Here is a 23,210-nt window from a genome sequence, read left to right on the forward strand (position 1 = left end):
ATCCTACTATTTATACAGTCAAAATAGAGCTGGAAGGGACTTTTGAGGTCTTCTAGTCCAACCCCCTGCTCGAGCAGGAGAATGTATACCATTTCAGACAAGGGGCTGTCCAGTCTTTTCTTAAAAGTGCTGAGCCCCACAATTTCTGGAGGCAAGTTGTTCCACTGGTTAATTTTTCTCGCTATTAGGAAGTTTCTCCTTAATCCCAGGTTGTTTCTCTCCTTGCTTAGTTTTCATCCATTGTTTCTTGTTCTGCCCTCTGGTGCTTTGGAAAATAAGTTGACCTTCCTTCCTCTTTGTGCCAATCTCTTAAATAGTAGAATACTGCTATTATGTGTTCCCCCCCCCCCCAGTACAAAACATTTAACAGCACAAAACATGTAGAAGCACCTGCTTGAAGTTCAGGTGAGACCCCCAGGCACCTCTCCCCCCCCCCCCGTTTAGCTCTCTCTCTAGGGCCATTCCTTTCCAACCTTCCCTACCTTGCAAGATGGTTTTGAAAAGGGGCAGAGCCGTGCCTTGGCATTGCCAGAGCACCAGGGTCGAGGAGTGCAGATACCCTTCCCCAATCACATAAACACACACCGGGTCTTCCCACCTCCCCGCCTGGTTCCGATCAGGGCTCCCAACCTGCTCTGGCCTTCAAGAGGGGCGGGCGTTGTGTTGGGTTCTCCCCCACCAGTGCGTGATTGTGGGAGGAGTGCTGGTTTGGCTTATTTCCCCCCCGCCCTCCCCCCGGCATGTGCGTGATTTAGAAGGCAGGGCGGCGTGGCTCGTTCGGTCTCCCGTCCCTCCCCGAAACTAGAGCATTTCCGTGTGTGTCTGTGTCCGTGCGGGGTGCCTGCCTGTGTCTATCTGCGCGTAGGTCACAATAATAGCCCCTTCAACGCTTCCGAGCTGTTTAGCTTGCAAGGAGAAAGCCCTGCAGCAGCGGCGGGTTGTTGAACGATGTAAGGCGGGGAGGCTCCCCCTCCCGCCTGCCTGCCTGCCTGCCAGCCTCTCGCTCGCTGCCTTTCCAATCCCTTTTCCCCGTCCCCTCCTCTCCTGGAGCCGCCCCGCCGCCGCCGCCGCTCTCCTTTACTCTTCCCTTTCCTTCCTTCCTTCCCTCCCTCCCCGCCATGCCGGACCAGATCTCCGTGTCGGAATTCGTGTCCGAGACCAATGAGGATTACAAGGCGCCCACCGCCTCCAACTTCACCACCCGGATGGTTCAGTGCCGGAACACCGTGACGGCCATCGAAGAGGTGAGCGGGAGTCGCCAGCGGGGGCAGCCAGAGCCCAGCCCTTGCTCAGCCCTGCCCCTCCGCCTGGCCTGCAAAAGGCGGCTCGCTCGCGGCAGCGTCGGGCTCGTCTGTGTGGGTCGGTCTGTGTGCGGGCAGAAGCTGGCTGGAAGATGGAGGAGCGGAGCTTCGAGCCTGCTTCCCTCTCGCCCAGACCTGCGTCTTTCCGGCACAAAGGGGGCTTCGTGCCCAGCTCAGCGCCCTTAAAGCCTTCGGGGGTGGGGGGGAGAGATTTGTGCCAGGCTGGGAAGAAGCTTCGCGCGGCTTTTCTCCTACTCCCTTTTTTGCCCGCCTTTTTAATATATATATATATATACATATATTTCCTTTTTGTGCGTGTGGTGCGGGATCCCTCTCTCTTGGCGCTTCTTTCCTCTCAGCAAAATTCGTCTCGGCGTTACTAATCCCGCACCTCCAGCCCTGCTAATAAGACTCCTGCCACAATGGCTGGACTTCCCTCGGCCTTTCAGGGAGGGGGCGGTGTGTGGAACCACCTGTATTTGGACATCTTCTTTTCCCCCCCCCGCCCCATTATTTCAACCTGTCTTCTGTTAACCATCGAGGGTGGCGGGGGGAGAAGGCGCAAAAGCTATCGGAGGCACCTTAACTCTTCCTGATAGATTGCAGCTTCTCTGCGGGAGAGGGCGGGAAGAGCCTCTGACGAAACAACTCATCCATAGTTACTTTCCTTTCTTCAGTATAGTTCTTGTGTTCTGGATAGAGAGGGACCACCATTGCGAGATTGAGGAGTTTGTGCAGCAGGATATACTCTTTTTTTTTTTTTCAATAGGTGCCGTAGGAGCCACCATGCTGTGCCCCATTCTTTTAGGAGGGAGCCCCACTGAACCTCAGGGGGCTTATTTTTGAGCGAACATGTAAAGCAAATGTACTAATGTTTCCAGAGTGTAAGGGTGTCTTCCACTCTTTTTAAGTGTTCAATTCCTCTCTATTATCTTTGAGTGGCATCCTTCCTTCAGGAATGGAAAGGCGTCTATTTCTAAACAAAGGGCCTAAGTCCCTGACCACTAATATCAGCTTTGGGATTGATTTTTTTTTAAAAAAAACCCAAAGCAACAACAGTTCTTTCAGGCTTCTCTTTTGCTGACATCACAAGTCTACACCATTCCCCGCTTAGTAAGTTGAGAGACCCCTGGCTCTTGATTTTAAGTCTTCTCTTCAGACAAAAGAAAAGTGGATATTGCACGCATGGTGTTTTTAAAGGCAGAGGGGTTTGATGTAGGACTCTGCTTTTGTTCATTCCAGCCCTCACAAAAAGTCTATCTGCTCTGAAACAGGGTACAAAATATTAAATCTTGGTTGGGAATTCTTTGTGAGGCTGTATTAGGATTTTAAAAGTTTGTTATTATTTTCAACATTATATGTAGGTTGCAAGTTTTTCCTTTAGTGCTTGGATTAACACAATATTACCTCCCTGTTAATTTTGAAACCTGTATTATTGACAGTAATTGTACCTCTTTGATATAAATAAAGTATGAAGTTGTTTTGCATTTTTAAACTGAGTACTGGTCTCTTTAGACTTACTTCATCAGTATTCAGTGTATTGTAAATTGATGTGTAATTTGTTATGGTGGGCTCATATATTGTACTTGTGCCTGATATTTTAAAACAAGCTAGTTTGTGCATATGATAATTGTAGAATTACTGTTTACCTCTTCAGCTATGGTACCCTAATTAGTTCTTCAACTTTTTTCAATGTGTATGTTGTTAAGATCTTAAGAAATACAAAGCAGTCTTTAGGAAAAGTTTCCTTTTACCATTTAAAATAAAAATTAATGCGAGTTTTCAATCTCTGAGGCTGCAGTTAAACACAGTGGAAATTTCTCTTACATAAATCTGCATAGAATACAGTGAAAGTTATTTTTTTAAGCAGGCATGCATAAGTCTAAATATGCATTTAAGTAGATGTGCTGTGAAGCAAGAGTTAGTTAGCAGCTTGGTATTTGAAAGTCCCACCTCTCCCTACAGATATCCATTAACTCTTTCGCTCAGGTTGTCCGATTGAAAATGAATAGATATAAGATGGAAAAAATACTTGGAATGGCCAATATACTGTGTAGTCCATTTCCTGTTAAGCCTTTGTAAAAAAGCATACCATTTCTTCTGAATCCATGGAAGTTTCACATTGAAGCACAGTGTTGGAGGACATCCAAATTTAATTTTAAAATAGACTTTTATATTTATGATAGAATCTTTTCATGTATCAATTCCATAAATAACTCTTAGGCTACTCACTAACATTTCCTGTATTTTGAATTTTTTTAACAGAACAATAGTGCTTTAATTTTAAAAGTTGATAGAATTTATGCTTATTTTGTAGAAGTGCTATCTGCCTATCATTCTTTAACACATGACAAAATTATATTTCTTAAAAATGCTCCTGTGTATGCTATGAAAGTTCAAGGTACGTTTTCTAAAATCTGTCTAAAACTGGAAATACAAGAATGAGGCTTATAGGAAATCTTATGGTTGGATTAACTTTCATATTCTTACCAGCAATAGCTTCTTCATGACTTAAACAATAAAGGATGAAAACCTGAAGAAGTACTGTAGAGAAAAAATGCATTTGAATTACCACTTCAATCATGGGATTTCTTTTTTTAATCTTATGAGTCAGACACCGGGACATCCTGATTTGTGAATGAGCGTCATTCTCAGTTCTGGTGAGGTAAATGTGAATGCTTAGTGTGGTTGTGATAGCTTAAAAATGCAAAAAAACTGCAATTATAAATGGGAAAGCAGATAATTTAAATAAGCAAGCAAGAGCAAGCAAAAATAAATATTGAAATATACTTGATTCTTTATCAGCTGTTTCTTGCAGGTCAAACAGTGCTGAAAGTAGATTTCAAAGCAGGGCAGAGTTTCTTATCTCAAATCTCTTGATTTTAGATACTTGATAGAGAAAAATAATCATTATACATTGAGATCATCTTTGACATAATAGAAGTGATAATACTATCAATATTCCACTAATCTTCTAAGAATTGCTCCCTAAGAATTATTCAGAGTGTGTTAAATTTTATAAATCGATATAGCAGTATCTGCTAGTATTGCTTTCTTTGCAATGAAGGCCGGTGTTCTGAATTGCTTGTAGAGAAGTTCTGAAATGGCTTCATTACACCATATTTATGTTAAAAATCAATCTACATTGCTATTATTTAAAAAGTTCATTTCCCCCCATATCTTTCTATGATACATATTATCATTTGCAACATTTATAGTGCTAATCCTCTCTAAATAAAGTCTGTGGAGATGTCATCAGACATGGCTGTCATTCTCCCAATTGCAAAAGGGAAGTGGTAGTCTATTATCTGAATCTGATTCTGCATGATGCCTGTTTGTGTATTGTGCTGTGCACAACAAGGACTTGCCAGCCAGACTACTATTTCCACAGACTTTATTTAAAACAGTAATTAGACTCCACTATATGAATCACTAAAATAATAGAAACTTTAGGTAATATGTCTGATGACTGAAGGTCTATTTTTTACAAGTGGGGATAATTCAAAAGAGAGTTCATTGTGATGGTCCAAAGGATTTCTTGTCTGTATGGGACACCGATGAACTCTATCAAATGGAATTTGATCTCCTATTTTAACTGCTTCACTGTTAATAATTTGAGACGATTAAAAACATGTTTTTATTTCCTTTCTAAAATTGCTTCAGCTACCATTCTGCGAGTATGATCTACTTACACAAAGAAGTAATTTGACTAAAATTTTAGTATTATTAGTATTTACATTTAGTATTATAAAATATGCAAACAGCAGCCATATAAATTTGATGAATAAAATAAAAATAGTAAAAACCTGTTGCTTTAATAGTATTCACTTTCATATAAATGAATAATCATAAGATTTCATTATTAAATTTTGAACATGTTCTAGAGAAGAGGTATGGAAAATCCTTTGTATTATAAATGATTTGAGTATAAAACATTCTGGTTCAAGTAAAAAACAACTGTTTGATGTTGTTTAGTCTTCAGTGATTCTGGGAATGTTTTATGTTCAAAATTGCCCCATTTTGAGCTCAACCTGTTTCAAATTTGAAACTGCTCTAAAATTTCCTGAAAATTATTTTTTATGACTTGTTATAATTAAGAAACAATTTCTGACTTAAGAACAATTTCTTAGATATATTTATGGAATAACTACACAGAGGTAATTCTTACATAGTTTGCTGAACTAAAAAGTAAAATGTCTTTGTGAAACATTTTTTATTGTCTCATTTCATTATAAAAAGTATGTTGTACAGTGAACTAGGAGCTTTCTCTATTTCAGATAATAAAGTTAGTAAATCAAACCCAAACCATTAGAGCATATTTACAGTAGTAAGAATACATTTGTCCTGGAGGGGATTCCTTTCTGATCCTAGATGAGGTGATCAGTTAAGATTTTTCTGCAGGCAAGCGAAAAACCTGTTGATCAAGTTACCCAGAAAGAGAGAAGTTGTTATAATGCTAATCAACTCTGTTTAATCTGCAACAATAATTTACAGATATAATTTCTGAATGTTGTGTGTTGGGATATTTGCAAATGTAATACTTTTTAATTTACAATTATAAAGCAGTACAGTTGGTTTTTCAGAATATTTCCCTCTCAATTTTACTAGTGGTAAGTAGTGGGAAATCTGAATTTAATTATTTTTTAAAGTGATGGCTAATTGTTTGATATCTGGAAGTATGAATAAACATCTAATTTGAGTCTTGCTGGATTGGAATAGCACATGTGCATCAGCAGAATACAAAGGTAAACACAAGTGTTATTTTTGAAGGATCATCTCAAAATCAGGCTAGAAAGTAACTTCAGGAATAGGATAGTATTATTACAGACACTAACTGGGGCCACATCAACTAAAATCTTACATCCCAAATGAAAGGCATTAAATATTTCTGTCTTAGTTGGGGAGAGAGACTTTAAATGGATATTTCTTTTAATTGTTTAAAAACATCTCTGCAATTAAGATATTAAGTTTTAAATGTTTTGCAGTATTCTATCATTTTCCCCTTATTGTATATTGTATTGAAATTTTACATTTTTAAATATACCAATAACTACTCTTTGAAAAATTCATAATAATGGTGATCAATTCCATAAAAGTAATGTTATTTTTGTTGTTTGTGAAACTTTTAAGCTATATTTTTATGAATCAGTGCAAAATGACACAGTTCAGAAGAAAATTATTTGATGTTACACCAAATAAAAATAATTACAGAATAGTGTAATAAAATAAGTATAAATATGAATAAATTACATGCTATCTTTGAAACCTATAAATATTTCATCACCATTTGTTTTTTTACTAAAATGTACTCTGCTTAAATGTACTCTTAAAACTGAATACGTTAGTATTTTATTCTTACTTCCTTTGAGGAGAAATACATCCTGCCTATTCCATTTGTGGAAACAATTATGTAATCTCTCTGGGACTGTCACCCCCATAATCCAAGCATAATTCCAAATATTCTTAATGCCAATGCTGGCTGCAGTGTGTGATCACATTTGGAGAATACCAAGATAGAGAAGTAGAAATGATCTTAAATATGGTTATATTTTCTGTGAGCAACAATGAGTAAAAGAAAGAATATGAAAATTCTTAAACTACCGTAGTGCAGATTGGACTTTCTCTTAATGCTGATGATTGAAGGGATAGATATATTTTAGCATTTATATTTAGCATATTAAAAGGTCAACAATGCAGTGTTCTATTAAAATTTGGGAAACTATGATGTTGTTTCCAAGTAGTATTAGCTGTTGTATAAAAGGGGGAAAAAAAGCAATAATCCGTTTTGCTTGAGGTAATAAGTAAAACAGCAAAACCTAATCATTTTTCAGTCAACAAAAATCTAGAAGCCTCTTGATTTTTGATGGATGACATAGTTGTCGCTATCATGTATAGGTTTTTACTCATATAACAAAATATAACAATTTTCTTTCCTCACTGCAGCTCTTACATACTCCAGATTTCTCTAGATAGTTTCTAGATTCCTCAGGAAACTTTAGCTTAAACAAATTATTTTGGAATGACACAGAAACCAGGCTAGTATCATAGGACAGAATTTGTATATAGGAATTTGCTTATAATGGTTTTCTTTCTTACAGGGTTACAATTCAGGATTATTTTTTACAAGTTCTTCTGAATCAGTTATATTAAATTATCTCACTTTGGGACAAGTTTAATGTTACCGTGTTTCTCCAACAATACGGCCTCCACCAATAGGAAGGCCCAGCATGATTTCTAGTCATGAGGTGAAATTAAGCCCCACCCCCAAAATTTAGTCCTATTTATAACATGCGTTTCCCCGCCATTTCTCACATTGTTCGTTAGAACTACACAAGGTGAAGAGAAATGGAGGGGAAGGGCGGGGTGGGTGGGGAGAAAACTTGCCTTATGAGTGCCCTGCAGGTAGCCTAGGCTAGAATACCCGGATAGCCGAAAGAAGCTCCCTGAAGGCAGAGTCCCCAGCCGCTTCAGGGCATGGCGTGGCTGCCTGTGTCCCCTCGCCTTTAGGCAGTCTCTTTCAGGCAATGGAAGCTCTCCAAGGGCAGTCACCAGCCACTTCGATTGGCCGGTAGAAACAGCCTCGCGGTGAGGGGAGTGTGTGCACACGCCCCGAGGCCGCTTCTACTGGCCGATCGAAGTGGCTGGTGACTGCACTTGGGGAGCTTCCATTGCCCAAAAGAGACTGCCTAAAGGTGAGGGGACATGGGCAGCCATGCCACGCCCTGTAGCGGCTGGGGACTCTGCCTTCAGGGAGCTTTTGTCAGCCGATAGAAGTGGCCTTGTGGCAAGGTACATGCATATGGGCCGCTCTAGGTTGGGGAGGAAATTAAGTCACCTCCGAAAAGACAGCCTAGCCGTTTTTTCAGGGGTCAAAAAAAAAAAAAAAGCCCCGGCCTTATTTTGTGAGAAACATAGTAGCTATTTAATTGCTAGGAATTGTATGTAGCAGTGGTATAACACAAAAAAATTTAGACTACAGTTTTTAGTAGTTGTGTATGTGTGGAAGGCTTGCAGTTTCATCTATGGCTTTGAGTAGTGTCTGTTCACAATAAATTACAGTAAATTATATTCAAAAGTCAGTTTCATGCTGACTTTAAACAACTGCCATATTCATAAATATTTTTAGTATATTGATAGTTTTCCAAAACAGATGGGTGATCAAGATGCTGTTTTTACTTTTAAAAAAAGGTTCTCCTTCACAGCCTACTTCACTTTGAAAATGAAGCTATTTCTGTAGGTTTACATCCCACTTCTGTTAACTGTGAATGGCTCACATATTCCAAACCAACCAGTCAACTGATAGTATGGCATGGGCAAACCAGACTGTGACATCTTGTTCAACGAATTGTGATTTAAAAATCCTAGCTAGCACTACATTTGAAAATTGTCTTCATCACTTGCTTTGATTTGCAGAAGTATAATCCATCCCTGTATTTTGTGAAGGAATTAACTCCTGTACAATATGTATGTATGTACCAATATGTATAAATAAAATAAATAAATAAAGTTATGGTCACTTCAGCTGGTTGTGAGCTATGATCATTGCAAACTTCCCAGAATGATTGTCGTAACACACTTACAGAGAGTGTAGCCATGTGTTCTGTCATTGACCCATTGGCTAATCTGAAGTGATTTACTAGGATGCTGTTAATAGCAGCAAAATAAGTAGATAGGATTTGCTTCTGCTTATTTGGTATGATGCGATTATTAAACAGCAGCATTGGTCATTACCATGTAACCAGAACAGACCCAATTTTATGACCTTTTTTGTAATTAAGTGAATGTGGCAGTCCTTGAGCAAACCTATTTTTCTGTATGGCTGGTTTTTGCCAGAAACTGGAAGTAAATACAGCTTCAGGCCAAACTGTCGTAATTTTTAGTCATGTGATCATGGGGTACTGCAAGTGCCCATAATGTATCACATGACTCTGGAGGTTGGGCAATGTCAAAACCAGGTTGTAAGTCTTTTTTGGGAGGTGGTCAGTTGTAACTTGGAAAGGTAGCTAGGCAACCAGTTGTAAATTGAAGAGTACCTGTAGTTGAAACTGTATTTTTTGGTAATTTGCAAGGGTTGGGATGCAATTCATAATGAATGAATAACAAAAAGATTTCCTAAAATTTTCTAGTGGTATGAAGTGCATTTGTGCAAATGTTATAATTCTTCTAAGCAGTCATGTTTCTTTAATGCCAATTCTTACAGTTAAATCTTTAGTGTTCATATCTGAATTATAGCAACTCCTCCTACCCCCCCCGCCCCCAAATTAAAACATAGACTATGGCTGCATGAAAGCAGAGTAAACTTTATTATGTGTTACTTGCTGTGCTTCATTTTCCATTAAAACTGTTGGTTGGTTGTTTATTTTTATTTTTGTTTGTGTCATTTTCTTTAAATGATACTAGTGAAATCTATTTTGAAGAAACTCATTTAGCAAACAAAATGCATTCACTAATCATTTTAATCCCTATCAGTAAGATAAGATTATTATTTGAAAATTTCATTACAAAGTGTAGAACAGTCTTTTTAGGTTCTTTCTCCTCCCTGAATTACAATATAGAGTACAGCCAAACTGTTATTTGATACAGTTTTGTTCTGTGGATATGAAGATTCATAATACACAAAAGACCACTCAAATTAGTTTTCAAACCTCTTTTAATTATGAGATTGACTTCTTTAGTAAATGGAATATAATTTTTCAGCAGCAAAAATATTTCATTCATCTCTCCTTTGTATCAAGATAAAATTGTTTCCTTATTATTAAAAACCTCGGTTGACCAGAGCTATGATGGCCAGTGAATGACATGTGTATGTCAAATAGGAGATTTCTACAGTATTCGTAATGAAAGAAGAATGAATGGTAAATAATATAACATAATGCATGAAACAAGAATATTGTCAGGACTCTAACAAATCCACCAAATACCATGTTGGATGTCTGTCAAATTAAGGGAAATGATGGAGATCTGATTTTATTGAGTTGAATTGATTACTTCATTGGGGCTCTTTATAATGCGTAGAACAAGATTGCAGCAATTCCTGAAGTTTAACAACTGAATTAAGAATGAAACATGTAAAATGAATATCATATACATGTAGTCCTCGACTATTCGTTTAGTGGCCATTAAAGTTACGACACTGAAAAAAGTGACCCATGACCTGTTTTCACTCTTACGATCATTGCAGCATTCCCATGGTCACATGGCAAAATTCAGATGCTTGGCAACTGGCATGAATTTATGACAGTTGTAGTGTCCCAGGGTCATGTGGTTTTATCTTTTGCGGCCTTGTGACTGGAGAAGCCAGATTCTTTGATTCTTTGATTAACTTAACTACAGCAATTCACTTAACAACTGTGGCAAGACATGTTGTAAAATGGGGCAAAACTCACTTAACAATTGTCTTGCTTAGTAATGGAAATTTGGGGCTCAGTTGAGGTCATAAGTTGAGAACTATAGATAGTTACTTCGATGAAAATAGAAATCCACATATTTATTGCTGCAAAAAATGTGCAAAAATGAAAAGATTCTGAAATATTCACAATGGCGGAGCGATTGGTGAAGATGATGCAACCAGCAGAAATGGCAAAATTAACACAACCCTGATGTGGCCCTCAACGAAATTGAGTTTGACAACTTTGTTCTAGAGTAACCTTACCCTAAAGTAATTTGGGTTACTTGTTATGAACAAGAAGAGTATTCTCAAACTACACTTAGTTCATGGTGGGCCATCTTGTTGAGGTGGAAGCACATTACTTCAGTCTTACTTGTCTGAAGTTTCCATTTGTGAAAATATTGAGAAAATTAATATACAAAAAGCAACGATGTGGAAGAAACTAGAGTGACAGTATAGCAACTATATAGGAAGAAAAAGTATGAGTCCTATATGAAAAAGTATATAAGCAGAAGACAAATTAATTTTCCAACAGAATGGAGGGAAAGTGGACATGTGGAAAGAGGAAATGAAAGCTGCTTGGAATAGTGAGAAAGTTATAGATGAAAAAAAAATGCATCTACAAGAGTGCTGCTCTTGTTTAGAAGACTCCATAAAAGGGAGCCATCTAAATAGTGCCCCACTGACTTTCTGGGGAAGCCACCAGAGAAGGTTGCAAATGGTGATCACATGATCACAAGGTAGCTGGCAACTGGTTGAAAATGCAAACAGATTGCCAAGTGCCCAAAATGCAGTCATCTGATCATGTAGGGCAGTGGTCCCCAACCTTTTTTGTACCAGGGACCGGTTTCACGCAGAAACACTTTTTCAAGGACCGGTTAGGGTTTTTTATTTATTTATTTATTTTTAAATTATTTATTTATTTAATTTTATTTTATTACATATTCCACTCATTGAAAAGCTAGTTAAGACTTAATTTAATTATAATCAAAGTTGGATTGGATTTAATAATCATGGTTAATGCAGGCATGATATTCCCCTCTGAAAAAAAAAATCGGGGCCGGCCAAAAGAGACCCGCCGCGCACCAAGAAATCGCACACACAACACCAACGCTACACACCCTTCCTTTCCAGCCGGTGAGGTGCGGATCAGCTCCGGAGCTGGGCAGCCGCTTCCCTGGTGGTGGGGCCGAGGCCGCCGCCCAGGGAGCGCCCGCTGCTTTCCCTTGCCAGGGCCGGGCGGTGGCATGTTGCCCTGCGCCACGTGGCCCCCGCCTGGCAGCATGCTTCTCAGCACGAGGCAGCCAGGTTGCCCAAGGAGCCCGTCTGGCCAGGCGAGGGGAAGGCAGCAAGGGCCCTGCCGGGCTGGGGTGGAAAACCCGCTTGGCAAGGGGCCGGGGAAGCCTGCGGGTGGAGGACCAAGCGCGCTGGGAGGCAGAGATTCTGCCGAGGCCGTCAGACGGAGAGACAGCTGGTCTGTGGCTGCCCAGCTCCCATTTCCTGCCACTCACCTGAGTGGCCTGTAGCCGCGTGTCGGTGAGGCGATTGAAGAAGAACTTCTTGTGAGCCTTGACCAGGTCGCCGGCCGCTTCCAAAGAGGGCGAGGGAGTTCGTGCAGGCTGGGATCGAGGTAATTGGCAGCAGCGTAGCCTCCCTTCACCATAGCTTCGCAGAACTCCTGGCGTAAGCCCGGCGAATCAGGAGCCTCCTTCTTAGGGAGAGCAGCTTCTCCACAGCTACCATGTTACCCTTTTCTCTAGCCACGCACGGCATGGAGCTGACGTTTTTGGTCGAGCGAGGCTGAGGGACGGCATCAAAACCAGCACTCGATCCAGCACGTCGGAACAAGATGGCGCTGAAGCAAAGTAGGCAGCCCGGTCCCAAATGACCCACGGACTGGTACTGGTCCGCGGACCGGTGGTTGGGGTCCCCTGATGTAGGGGGTAGTATAACATTGTACAATGGCCAGAAATGCTGTACGGGCTGGAAAGCATTCTTTCCAACCTTGTGGAAACTAAAAACAGTTGCTAAACAATAGTTATAAATTGAGGACTACCTGTACTTGTTGATGAGGTGTTTTGGTCATATAAAGGGAATAAATAATTGAATTGCAAAACAAATACATTAAGGCAATTTGAATGAGTGAGTTGAGAGGAATGGCAAGACTGAGAAGATCATAACTAAATCGAATTGTTAAGAACCTGAGAAAAAGAGAGGTGAAAAGTTTAAAAGAAAAGTCAGTGTATGAACCATGTATGGATGTGGTAGAAGCAAGGATGGTCTAAAAAATTTTGGAGAGGTATGATAAAGGATGTTAGTGGAAACTAGATATATGAAATATTTCCTCCATGTTTTTTAAATGCATGCCTTTAATTTGCTTTTATATATTATTAATATTCATTTGTTCTAATTTCAATTCTGTATTTTGCATAATGCTGCTTACCTAAAAGAGAATGAGTTTCTAGGTATATATGTATGATGATAATTGGTTTTGAAAATAATATTCAGTACAATAAACTTCCTGCAACAATGCAGTAACAATTCCAAGTATTCTCAAAGATATGGAACTGCTTTATAATAGTATTTATTTATTTTTCAAAATTCAAGAAATGTTTTCAGAAATGTTGCTTTACAATACAGGATAGCTATTGGTAGTATAACCAGAAAAGAGGATAATGCTCAGATTTGTTAAAGAGACCTGTCAAATAATATTCAATCACATCTGCTAAAAAGTCAGTCCTTTTTCAAGTTACCCTACCTAACATCATCCACCATCATTTTCAGCTGCCAGAAACCACCTTAGCTCAATTGTACAGCATAAGTGGTGAACCACAAAAACCATGGTTTTGTCAGCAGGATCTTGGGACCACGAATTGAGAAGGAGCTGATCAAATGGTTGATCTGATTGCATTGCTGCCATGAGAAGTGGAGGGTGCTTTTTTTTAAATGAGTTTTTATTATGTAGTAGATTTTTTAAATGTTGGAAACTGCCCAGTGTCAACAATGTGTGACTTGGATGACTATATAGATTTGTTTAATAAACAAACAAGCGTTACTTCAGGTGAACTGTTAGGCTGGGAAGTTCCTCCACCGAAAGTTGTTGCAGCTCAGTGCTGACTGTAGATAAGCCAGTTACTTGATTTGCTATTCTGTAATAGCAAGTGTGTGTACTTGAGACAGAAAATATCTTTTGTTGTTTTGAACTTTAAGCTTTAAACTATTTTTTTAAAACCATTTGCTCCGGAAGTTCTGCCAAATAATTTCAGATCAGCTGGAGTTTGGCAGAAACAAAACCGGAAAAGTTTGAAACAAAATTAAGAGAGAAGCCAGAATGATTTACAGAGTGAGTAGGGAAGATTAGTAGTCTTTGTCTATTCTTTCCTAAGGCAACATTCCTACCCGCCCTCCTCCCCCATGTTTGTTCTAAAGCAGGGGTCTCCAACCTTGGCCACTTTAAGACCGGTGGACTTCAACTCCCAGAATTCCCCAGCCAGCTGGCTGGGGAATTCTGGGAATTGAAGTCCACCGGTCTTAAAGTGACCAAGGTTGGAGACCCCTGTTCTAAAGCCTGCCTTCTCTTGAAAAGTATCTAGAACTGAGAGCAAACCTACCATTTACATATACAGCATTCCCTACCCAGCAACTTTCTGTTTTCTGTTTATGTAGTGTGAGAACATTTTCACATATTGAAGCCATGAAGACTCTTAAATCATCAAGGTGAGCAATAAAGTCATTTTTTCCTTAAACACAGAATAACAATGAAGGATTGGATTTTTATGTCTTAATCTTACACATACTAGGTAGATTTACACCTAGAATAATTTAAGTCACTTAAAATGTACACTAATCGACATACATTAAAATCAAATTTCATTGCATACGTCTCTCAAAGACTTACCACCTCCCATACAGACTACATAAACATGACAAAAATATAACTAATTAAAACATTCATATACCCACATATATTATATGACACAGAGAAACAGCACAGTCTAGTTTGGATATATAAATATACATGGAAATATATATGGTGAAGTATCAGATGTCATTGCTACTTGGTGGAAGAATGGCAATTGGTGAAACATGAAGGGTGTAGATCACGGGTATCAAACTCAATCGCTTCATGTGATGTATCGTGACTTTTTTGCCTTTGCAGAGCCGGGGTGGGCATGGCCTGCATGTGACACATCTGGCCCGTGGGCCCCAAGTTTGACATTCTTGGTGGAGATTGATGACCAGAAAGAATGTCTGTGGACAGATCTGTCCTAGATGCTTAGAGCTGTTCCTATTAAAACCTTATTCAGATATGGAGCAGTATTTCTTCCCTAGCATAGTTGATTTATACTTTGTTTATGGAATTTCAACACGAACTGGTGAGAAAAAGAGTTGGGTCCATGCCTGAAGAATATTCTTCATAGGAGAAGAAAGACCAAAGGAATCAGACACAGAATTAAGGTCCTAAGACAGTGATGGTGAACCTATGACACATGTGTCAAAGGTCATATGCCTGACATACAGAGGGACATGTTACTGTTCATTAACATCTGACAAAAACTATTTTCAAAAGCATGCCCCATTTTGGGGTGATTTTTGGAGACTGTGGGAGATGCATGAGAACGAGGTATGGTCTTGCACAACCTCTAAACCCTTGTGCTGTCGCATGGCCTCCACTCCCTCTGCAGATGAGTTGGTTTTGCTTCTATTTCATTTTTGTAAATTATTTCGTTTGTGTGTATGTGTATATATATTTTTATTGTGTGTATATGTATATTACTCTGAAAAGCACAGAGCCGGAGACAGAAGCCTGAAGATGATGAATGAGACTTCATCGAAACGTTGCCTAGATATATTTAATCTTACGCGGAGAAAACCCGAACAACCAAAGATCCACATATAAATACCGAGAACCTCAGAAAACAAATATATATATATATATATATATATATATATATAGGTCCAGGTGTGTTCAGGTCTTTTCCCATGTAAGATTAAGAGTATCTTGGCGACGTTTCGGCAAGGTCCCACTTGCCATCCTCAGGCTGGTGCTTTCGGCTTCGTGCCAGTGCATATATACGCACATGTATGTGTGTGTGTGTGTATTTCTTAAGTTTTCGCGGGTATTTATATGTATGGTATTTGGCTTTGTTCGGGTATTTTCCCACATCATTATAGTTGTGCTTTTAAAGTTGTAGCAACGTTTCGGCAGAATCTCATCTGCCATCATCAGGCTTCTTTATAGTGTTCGTCTGTGAGTCAGACTTTCACAACAGACTTTCTGTTTTAAATTTGGGGCTAGCCTACTGCTGTGCCAGAATGGTTTTTTCTTCATCCTGATTGGTTGGGAGTCTTGGTCTGTGTTTATTGGTCTTGGAGTTTGCTGTGTTCTGCTTGATTGGTGTTTCTAATATCTTCTGTGTTTTGTGGCTTTTTTTGTCTTGATTGGCTGGCAACATTGTGTTCCTGTATTGGAGGCTTTTAATATGGCTTGGCTCCGAGTAAATGGACGGCTATCATTTATTAGGAAGCTAGGTTTCATCTGGGTGCCTGGTTGGGGTGTGTTTGAGCTGGAGGTATCAGGGGGGATCTGTTTGTGCCCAGGTGTTTGCCTGGCTTGTGGTGTGGAGATTTTTTTTGTTTGTGAGTGCAGGCTTCCATATATATATATATACATACTTACACATACATACATACATACACACATACATACATACATACACACACACACATACATACATACATACATAGTGCCTCACATGATTGGGTTGTATTTTTTGAAAGATAAATGTATATGTCAATATTTTCTCTCTCTCTTGTTTTCGAGGGGGGCAGGGGTAGTGTCACACCAGCAGATTCAGTTTAGGCATATTCTGAATATTTGACACACCAAGCCCAAAAGGCTCACCATCACGGGCCTGGGAGATACCATCTCCTCCTAAGTAAGAAGAAATGGCATCGTGATGCAGTTGTTCTTGTCCCTTGTGAGTCAGAACATTCATTCATTTAGTTCACAAGAATACTGTTACTGCCATGTGAAAAGCAGGGAGGGAGAAAGAAATGGACTTGATCAAAGTATCGTCTGGTGCAGGCAAAGCTATTTGGGAGCAGGCTGGTGCTGCCGGTCAGAACACCTCAATTCTAGCTGTGTTCAGCCTCATCAAGAAGCTGAGAGCTGCTTGCGTTTCAGGTCCTGTCTGAGAGCAGTCTGGCATCTGCCCAATTCTCCAGGGTAGCCCAGCCTGGTATGCTGTGTTGTAGCAACCTTTTGTGTTATCTAACCCCTGACACAAAGCTTTATCAGAAACAGGAAGATGAACACTGCTTTTGCAGGTAAGTTTTCACTACAGGAACTTTGGTCACTAAGCAGTGTGATTGTTAAGTGACTCATCACATAATCAGACCTGATTGTACTGTCATTTTTACGTCCATCATTAAGTGAATCACACAGTCGATGAGTGAATACAGCTCCTTCAATTGACTTTGCTGGACAACAGCCAAGGTGATGCAAATTGCATTAAGTGTCACACACACCATCCCCCTATTTGCAGCAGCCATTGCAAATGGGAGCCAGTTGCCCAGTGCCTAAATTGTGATCAAGTGACTGAAGGATCACGATATGTAATTTTGAGGACAGATCATAAGTCACTACAAAGCAGTTGTACCTTGAACTGCTGTTAAATGCACAGTCATAAGCCAAGGACTATCTATACTTCTTTTGAATTCAGACTGTATTTACAATAATGCCTCTATCCTAGCAATTATAAATAAATTAGCCTTAAGAAGGTAAGGAGAATCTACAAAGTATAAAGCTTTTATTGTGCTTTTTAAAACTTCCTACTTCTTGCCCATACATATAAGGTGAGAAAATACATTCTGTGTATGAGGGAGGGAAACCACATAGAAAGTATGGATGGTTGCCTTGGAAGTGGGGTGGAGAATACTTTTTTGTTATTTTTGTTAATCTTTATAAAATTATTGCTGGACTATGAATTTTAAGGTATTTTTTTCTCATGAATTGCTACATTTTTTTAGATAAATAAGAGTTGTGAATGTGGAGTTGAAAAAAACTGTAGCCGAGAAGGCATAAAAATTAGGATTACATTTATCATACTCAATAATAACAATAAGGTTGTTTTGAATATCCAGAGATCCAATTTAATTTAATGGAAATAACACTCTATCCTAAATTTCATGTCTGGAATGAACATTGTATGGATTATATGTTATGCTTATTACTATTGAGTTTGAAATTCAAAGCTTTTACATTGGAATAACTGTTCAGACTATAACTGAAACATCTTTGTCAGAGCTAAGGTTACTGTGGAAACTGTAACTTCTAATTATGGCTAATTAACCAGAACAGCTTAGAGGAGTATTGTTGTACTTAAATTGGCAGCAAGAAGTAACCTATTATACCTGCATATGTCAGTCTGTGTGATTTACTACAGTTTAATGATTATTTTTTATATTTGTTTGAAATGTTTCACAGAAACCGACATCATAGTTAGTAAAGAATGGGTCTACAAACCTGATCTTCCACTGGCATGTAAATTATCTGATGTCTAGCTATTTCTTTCAGTGACCATGAATAAGATGAAGTCAAAGAGGCTCCCTGTACTTTAACTAGGTAATCCATCACTATGGCTTCTTTAGGTTGTATCTCCCCATGTCATACAAGCAATGAAAGGGATAGAACTGGTGCAGGTAGCTGAATCTCCTTTGAGTTTGTCCAGAGCGATTCTGACTGTGTCTTATCATAAATTTTTAGTTTTTTCCCTCCTCCTCCTAAGAGCAAAGCAATGAAAAGGCAAGAAATGGTGAGGAAAGTGACAGTAAATCATGCTCTGTGGTTGTTCAGAGAACTAAAGAGAGTCACATTGATGTAGTGGTTAAGACACCAGGCTAGAAACTAGGAGAGGGTGAAATATTGAACAGGCTAGTCAGTGTTCAGATGAGTACATTGGGAAAGAATTACAATATTAGGTCATTTGTATCATGCTACTAGGATTGTTGTATAGGTAGTCCTTGACTTACAATTGAGCCCCAAATTTCTGTTCCTAAGCAAGGCTGTTGTTAAGTGAGTTTTTCCCCATTTTTAACCACAATTAAATGAACTGCTGCAGTTGTTAAGTGAATCATGCAGTCATTAAGCAAATCTGCTTTCCTCTGTTGACTTTGCCTGTTGGAAGCCAGCTAGGGAGGTTACAAAGGGTGATCACATGATCCCGCAACTGTGCAATGGTCATAAGCGTGAAAAACAATTATGTCACTATTTTGAGTGCCATTGTAACTTTGAATGGTTGTAAGTCGAGGAATTCCAGTAGTGATTTGTGTGACAGGAGTGATGCAACAAAGAAATAAACTATATTTCTTCAGGCGATCCATCCTGTGATTCACTAGTGCATCAGGGTTGTGTTTCACCTGGGGGGCCTGGAGGGGCTTGGCCATGGTGGGTGTGGCCAGCTCGACGCCCTCATATAGGGGGCAGCTGTGGTGGGCCGAATTCTGCCAGTGAAAATGGCCCTCCCATGCTCCCATTTTCATTGGCAGAGGGTTTCAGGAGGCAGCCCTCCCAAGCTCCGTTTTCTCTGGCAGAGGAGCCACGGGCCGGTCCTTTGCTGTTTCCAGGGCAGCCCCATGGGCCATATCTAAGCATCATGTGGGCTGGATCCAGCTTGCAGGCCTTGAGTTTGACACCCCTGCACTAGAGTAATCAGTTCGTATTCATCTAAAAAATGTTAAAACATGGATGTATTAAAGCTCAGTCCTAAGTCATTTTTTCAATATCATTGAACCTTCAAATAGTCATTAAATGAATGGTCTTACATCAAGAACTACCTGTAGTAGAAGGGGCGTTGGTTCTTACCTGATACGCTTCTTTTCGTGGAGCTGCGGAGAGCGTCCAGGTTGGGAGGTGCTTCAGTCTCGGCTCCTACAGGCTGAGCTTGAAATTGAGGAACGCCTCTCACCATCACGTGGTCCTCCGGCATCCCAGTTTTGCGAAGACGAGAAAGGAAGGCCCTGTACTCATACTAACTAAAGAACGTTAATGTGCTTGGCTGACCGGCGAGGTTCCCCACCAGACGGATTAACGGGTGGGGCTGGACGCTCTCCGCAGCTCCACGAAAAGAAGCGTATCAGGTAAGAACCAACGCCCCTTTTCCATGGAGCTGCTCCGAGCGTCCAGGTTGGGACATACCAGAGCTTGGCTAGTCCTGCGGGTGGGTTCCCGTCTGGGGTGGAACCTCTTCTGGAACTTCGATAACACGCTGAAGGACACGCCTGCCAAAGGAAGCCTCAGCGGATGCAAATATATCAATCTTATAGTGCTTGATAAAGGGAGAGGGGATGCCCAGGTGGCAGCCCTACAGATGTCTAGTATGGAGGCTTGCGTGGCCCATGCGGCTGAGGTAGCCGCACTTCTGGTGGAATGGGCGGTGATGCCCATTGGAACGGGAAGGGACTGAGCCTGGTAGGATTTGGCAATAGCGGCCCTAATCCATCGGCCCACAGTTGAGGACGTCACCTTGTGACCAAGAGAAGCAGGATGGAAGGACACAAATAAGGCCTCTGACTTGCGAAAGGGCTGGGTGCGTGTGATATACACCCTCAAGGAGCGTCTTACGTCAAGAGAGTGCCACAGTTTCTCCTTCTCGTGAGAGGGATTGGGGCAAAAGTCAGGAAGTATGAGCTCCTGATTTCTGTGAAATGCCGAGTTTACTTTAGGGAGGAAGGTGGGGTCGGGACGGAGGACGACTCTGTCAGAGTGAAAAGTACAAAGATCCTGTCTAATAGAAAGGGCCGCCAACTCCGAAATCCGACGGGCGGATGTGATGGCCACGAGAAAGACGGTCTTGAAGGTGAGGAGCTGTAAGGGAATCTCCCTTATGGGTTCAAAGGGGGGCTTGGTAAGGGCGACCAGAACCTTGTTGAGGTCCCAGGTCGGAAAGCGGTGTATGGTTGGGGGGCGGAGATTGGAAGCTCCCCTAAGAAAGGTCTTGACAAGGGGGTGATGGGAGATGGATTCCCCAGCGTCTGAGGGAACAACAGTTGCGAGGGCAGCAACCTGGCGTCTCAGGGTATTGGTAGAGAGACCCTTGTCGAGACCCCCTGGAGGAAATCAAGGATTTGGGTTATGGAAGGAGAAAGAGGATTAATTTGAAGTTTGAGGGCCCAAGAACGAAAAGCGGCCCATGTGGCATTGTATATGCGGTTGGTCGAGGATCGTCTGGCTGCCAGGATGGTGTCTATGGCCTGGTTAGAAATTCCCTGAGCCCTTAGGCGGCTCCGCTCAACCTCCAAACGGCTAGCTGGAGCCATTGGGGTTTGGGATGAAGAAGAGGGCCCTGAGACAGGGAGATCCTGTCTGGGGGAATCCTCCAGGGAGGAGCCACCGAGAGGTTGCGGAGGTCCGCAAACCAAGGGCGTCTGGGCCAGTAGGGAGCTACTAGAAGGATCTCTGCCTGCTCCAGGATCAACTTGTGGATCACCCTGGGGATGATGGATAGGGGGGGGAATGCATAAAGGAGCCCTGGGGGCCAAGGGCAACGGAGGGCATTGTGGTTCTCTGCCCCGGGAGAGGGGTATCTTGAAATGAACCTCGGTAGTTGGGCGTTCAGAGGGGAAGCGAAGAGATCCACCAAGGGGGGCCCGAAGATGGAGGCTGCTTCCCTGAAGAGAGAAGGGTGTAGGCTCCATTCCGCTTGGTCTATAGTGGCTCTGCTGAGCCAGTCCGCTTGAATGTTGAGGGCTCCTGATATATGATCTGCCCTGATGGAGGCCAGATTTGATTCCGCCCACCTGCAAAGGCGCTCGGCTTCTCTCATGAGACTTGCTGACTGAGTGCCCCCCTGCCTGTTGATGTGGGCCTTTGCGGTGATGTTGTCCGTGAGGACCAGGATATGACGACCGCGTACCTGGGGTAGGAAGCTGCGAAGCGCCAGGAGAACGGCGTGAAGCTCCAGCCAGTTTATGGAGCAGAGTTGCTCTGTTGGTGACCATTTGCCCTGTGACGATGTGGAGAGGACGTGAGCTCCCCAACCGAGTAGGCTCGCGTCCGTGGTGACGGATAGCCTGTCGGGCTCTTTGAAGTAATGACCTTTGTTTATGGCCGGCCTGGTCCACCAAAGGAGGGACGTAAGAACTCTCGGAGGAACTCTGACCCGAAGTCGCGAGTTGCTCCTTCCGGAACGTTGATACGGCAGTAGAAACCATTGTAGAGACCTGGAATGGAAACGGGCCCAGGGAATGATAGATATGCATGAGATAAGCTTCCCCAGCAACTTAGACAATTCTAAGAGAGAAACAGTTCTTGCCCTCCTGACCTCCTTAATTGATTGTTGGATGCTAAGCCACCTGTCTGGGGACAGGAAAACTAGTTCCCGGTTGGTGTCAATCACTGCCCCCAGGTGAGTAAGTTGGGTAGAGGGGGAAAGGTGACTTTTCCTCCAGTTGATAATGAACCCGTGGTTTTGCAGGGTATTAAGGGTGAGTTTGGTATCTCTTAGGGCGAGAGCTCTAGAAGATGAGAGGATGAGGATATCGTCCAGATAACAGTGGAGTCGGACGGGGAAGGAACGCAGGTGAGCGGCAAGGGCCACCAAAACCTTCGTGAACACCCTGGGAGCGGAGGACAGACCAAAGGGAAGCGCGACGTACTGGAAATGTTGTCTATTATAGGCAAAGCGTAGGAACCTGTAGTGAGAGGGACGAATAGCAATATGCAAGTATGCCTCGGAAAGGTCAATTGAGGAGAGCCAGTCCCTCGCCGGGTACCCATAAGTATCGACTGCAAAGTGTGCATCTTAAATTTGCGGGGGCAATGTGGCGGTTTAGTCTTTTAAGGTCTAGGATCGCCCTCCAACCCCCGAACTCTTGGGCACTACAAACAGGTGGGAGTAGAAGCCTCGCCCCGTTCAGAGGAGGGAACGGGCTGGATGGCCCTTATATCTAGGAGGTGGTGAATGGCGGCCTCCATGAGGGCCCGTTTTGCAGGGTTCCTGGAAGGGGGAAGACATAAAGAATTCGGGGGGAGGAGTGGAACTCGAGTGCCAGTCCGAGACGAACCGTATCTCTGACCCATGCGTCAGTAGTAATGGCCTCCCATTGGCGAGCAAAGTGCTTGAGGCGGCCGCCTATGGGAAGGTTTGCCCTAGCGAGATCGACGGAAAGGTCGGTTTCCGGATCCCGGAAAGGCCTCTTGAAGGAACCTCGTCTGGACCTGTCAGACGAGTCTGACCGGACCTGCGAGGAGGGGGTTCTGTAGGGAGGTTGGGAGAATCTGGAGGGACGAAAGGAGCCTCGACGAGGGGAGGGGGAGGAGCCTCTGGGGTCGGGCCTCCGAAAAAGAGAGGGGAGGTACGTGCGTTTGTTCCGAGTCTCGGCCAGAAAGGGATTGAGGGCCGGTCCAAAAGTTTCCCCCAGAGATGGGGGCTGAGGCTAGTTTGGCCTTGTTTTTGACATCCGCTTGCCAGTGGCGGAGCCAGAGCAAGCGGCGGGCGGTGACTTGGGAGGAAATGGCC

At 42.0% G+C, this 23,210-nt stretch overlaps 1 protein-coding gene across 3 annotated transcripts in view; it reads left to right on the forward strand.

Moving 5' to 3' along the window:
* Positions 1 to 734: 734 nt before the first annotated feature.
* The window catches only part of ASAP2 (ArfGAP with SH3 domain, ankyrin repeat and PH domain 2), a 91,293-nt gene continuing 68,817 nt past the window's right edge, over positions 735 to 23,210 (forward strand). For 2 of the 3 annotated variants that reach the window (XM_026695265.2, XM_026695267.2), the window contains exon 1: positions 735 to 1,244. In XM_026695265.2, coding sequence (XP_026551050.1) covers positions 1,119 to 1,244 — 126 coding nt within the window. In that variant the 5' untranslated portion in view covers positions 735 to 1,118. Of the gene's footprint in view, positions 1,245 to 14,355; positions 14,407 to 23,210 lie in introns of all 3 variants that reach the window. The other variant, XM_026695266.2, reaches the window with a different exon arrangement.

The sequence above is a fragment of the Pseudonaja textilis genome, chromosome 1, assembly GCF_049901715.1.
Source record: "Pseudonaja textilis isolate UNSWEBS1 chromosome 1, rPseTex1.2, whole genome shotgun sequence".
Taxonomy (NCBI): Eukaryota; Metazoa; Chordata; class Lepidosauria; order Squamata; family Elapidae; genus Pseudonaja; species Pseudonaja textilis.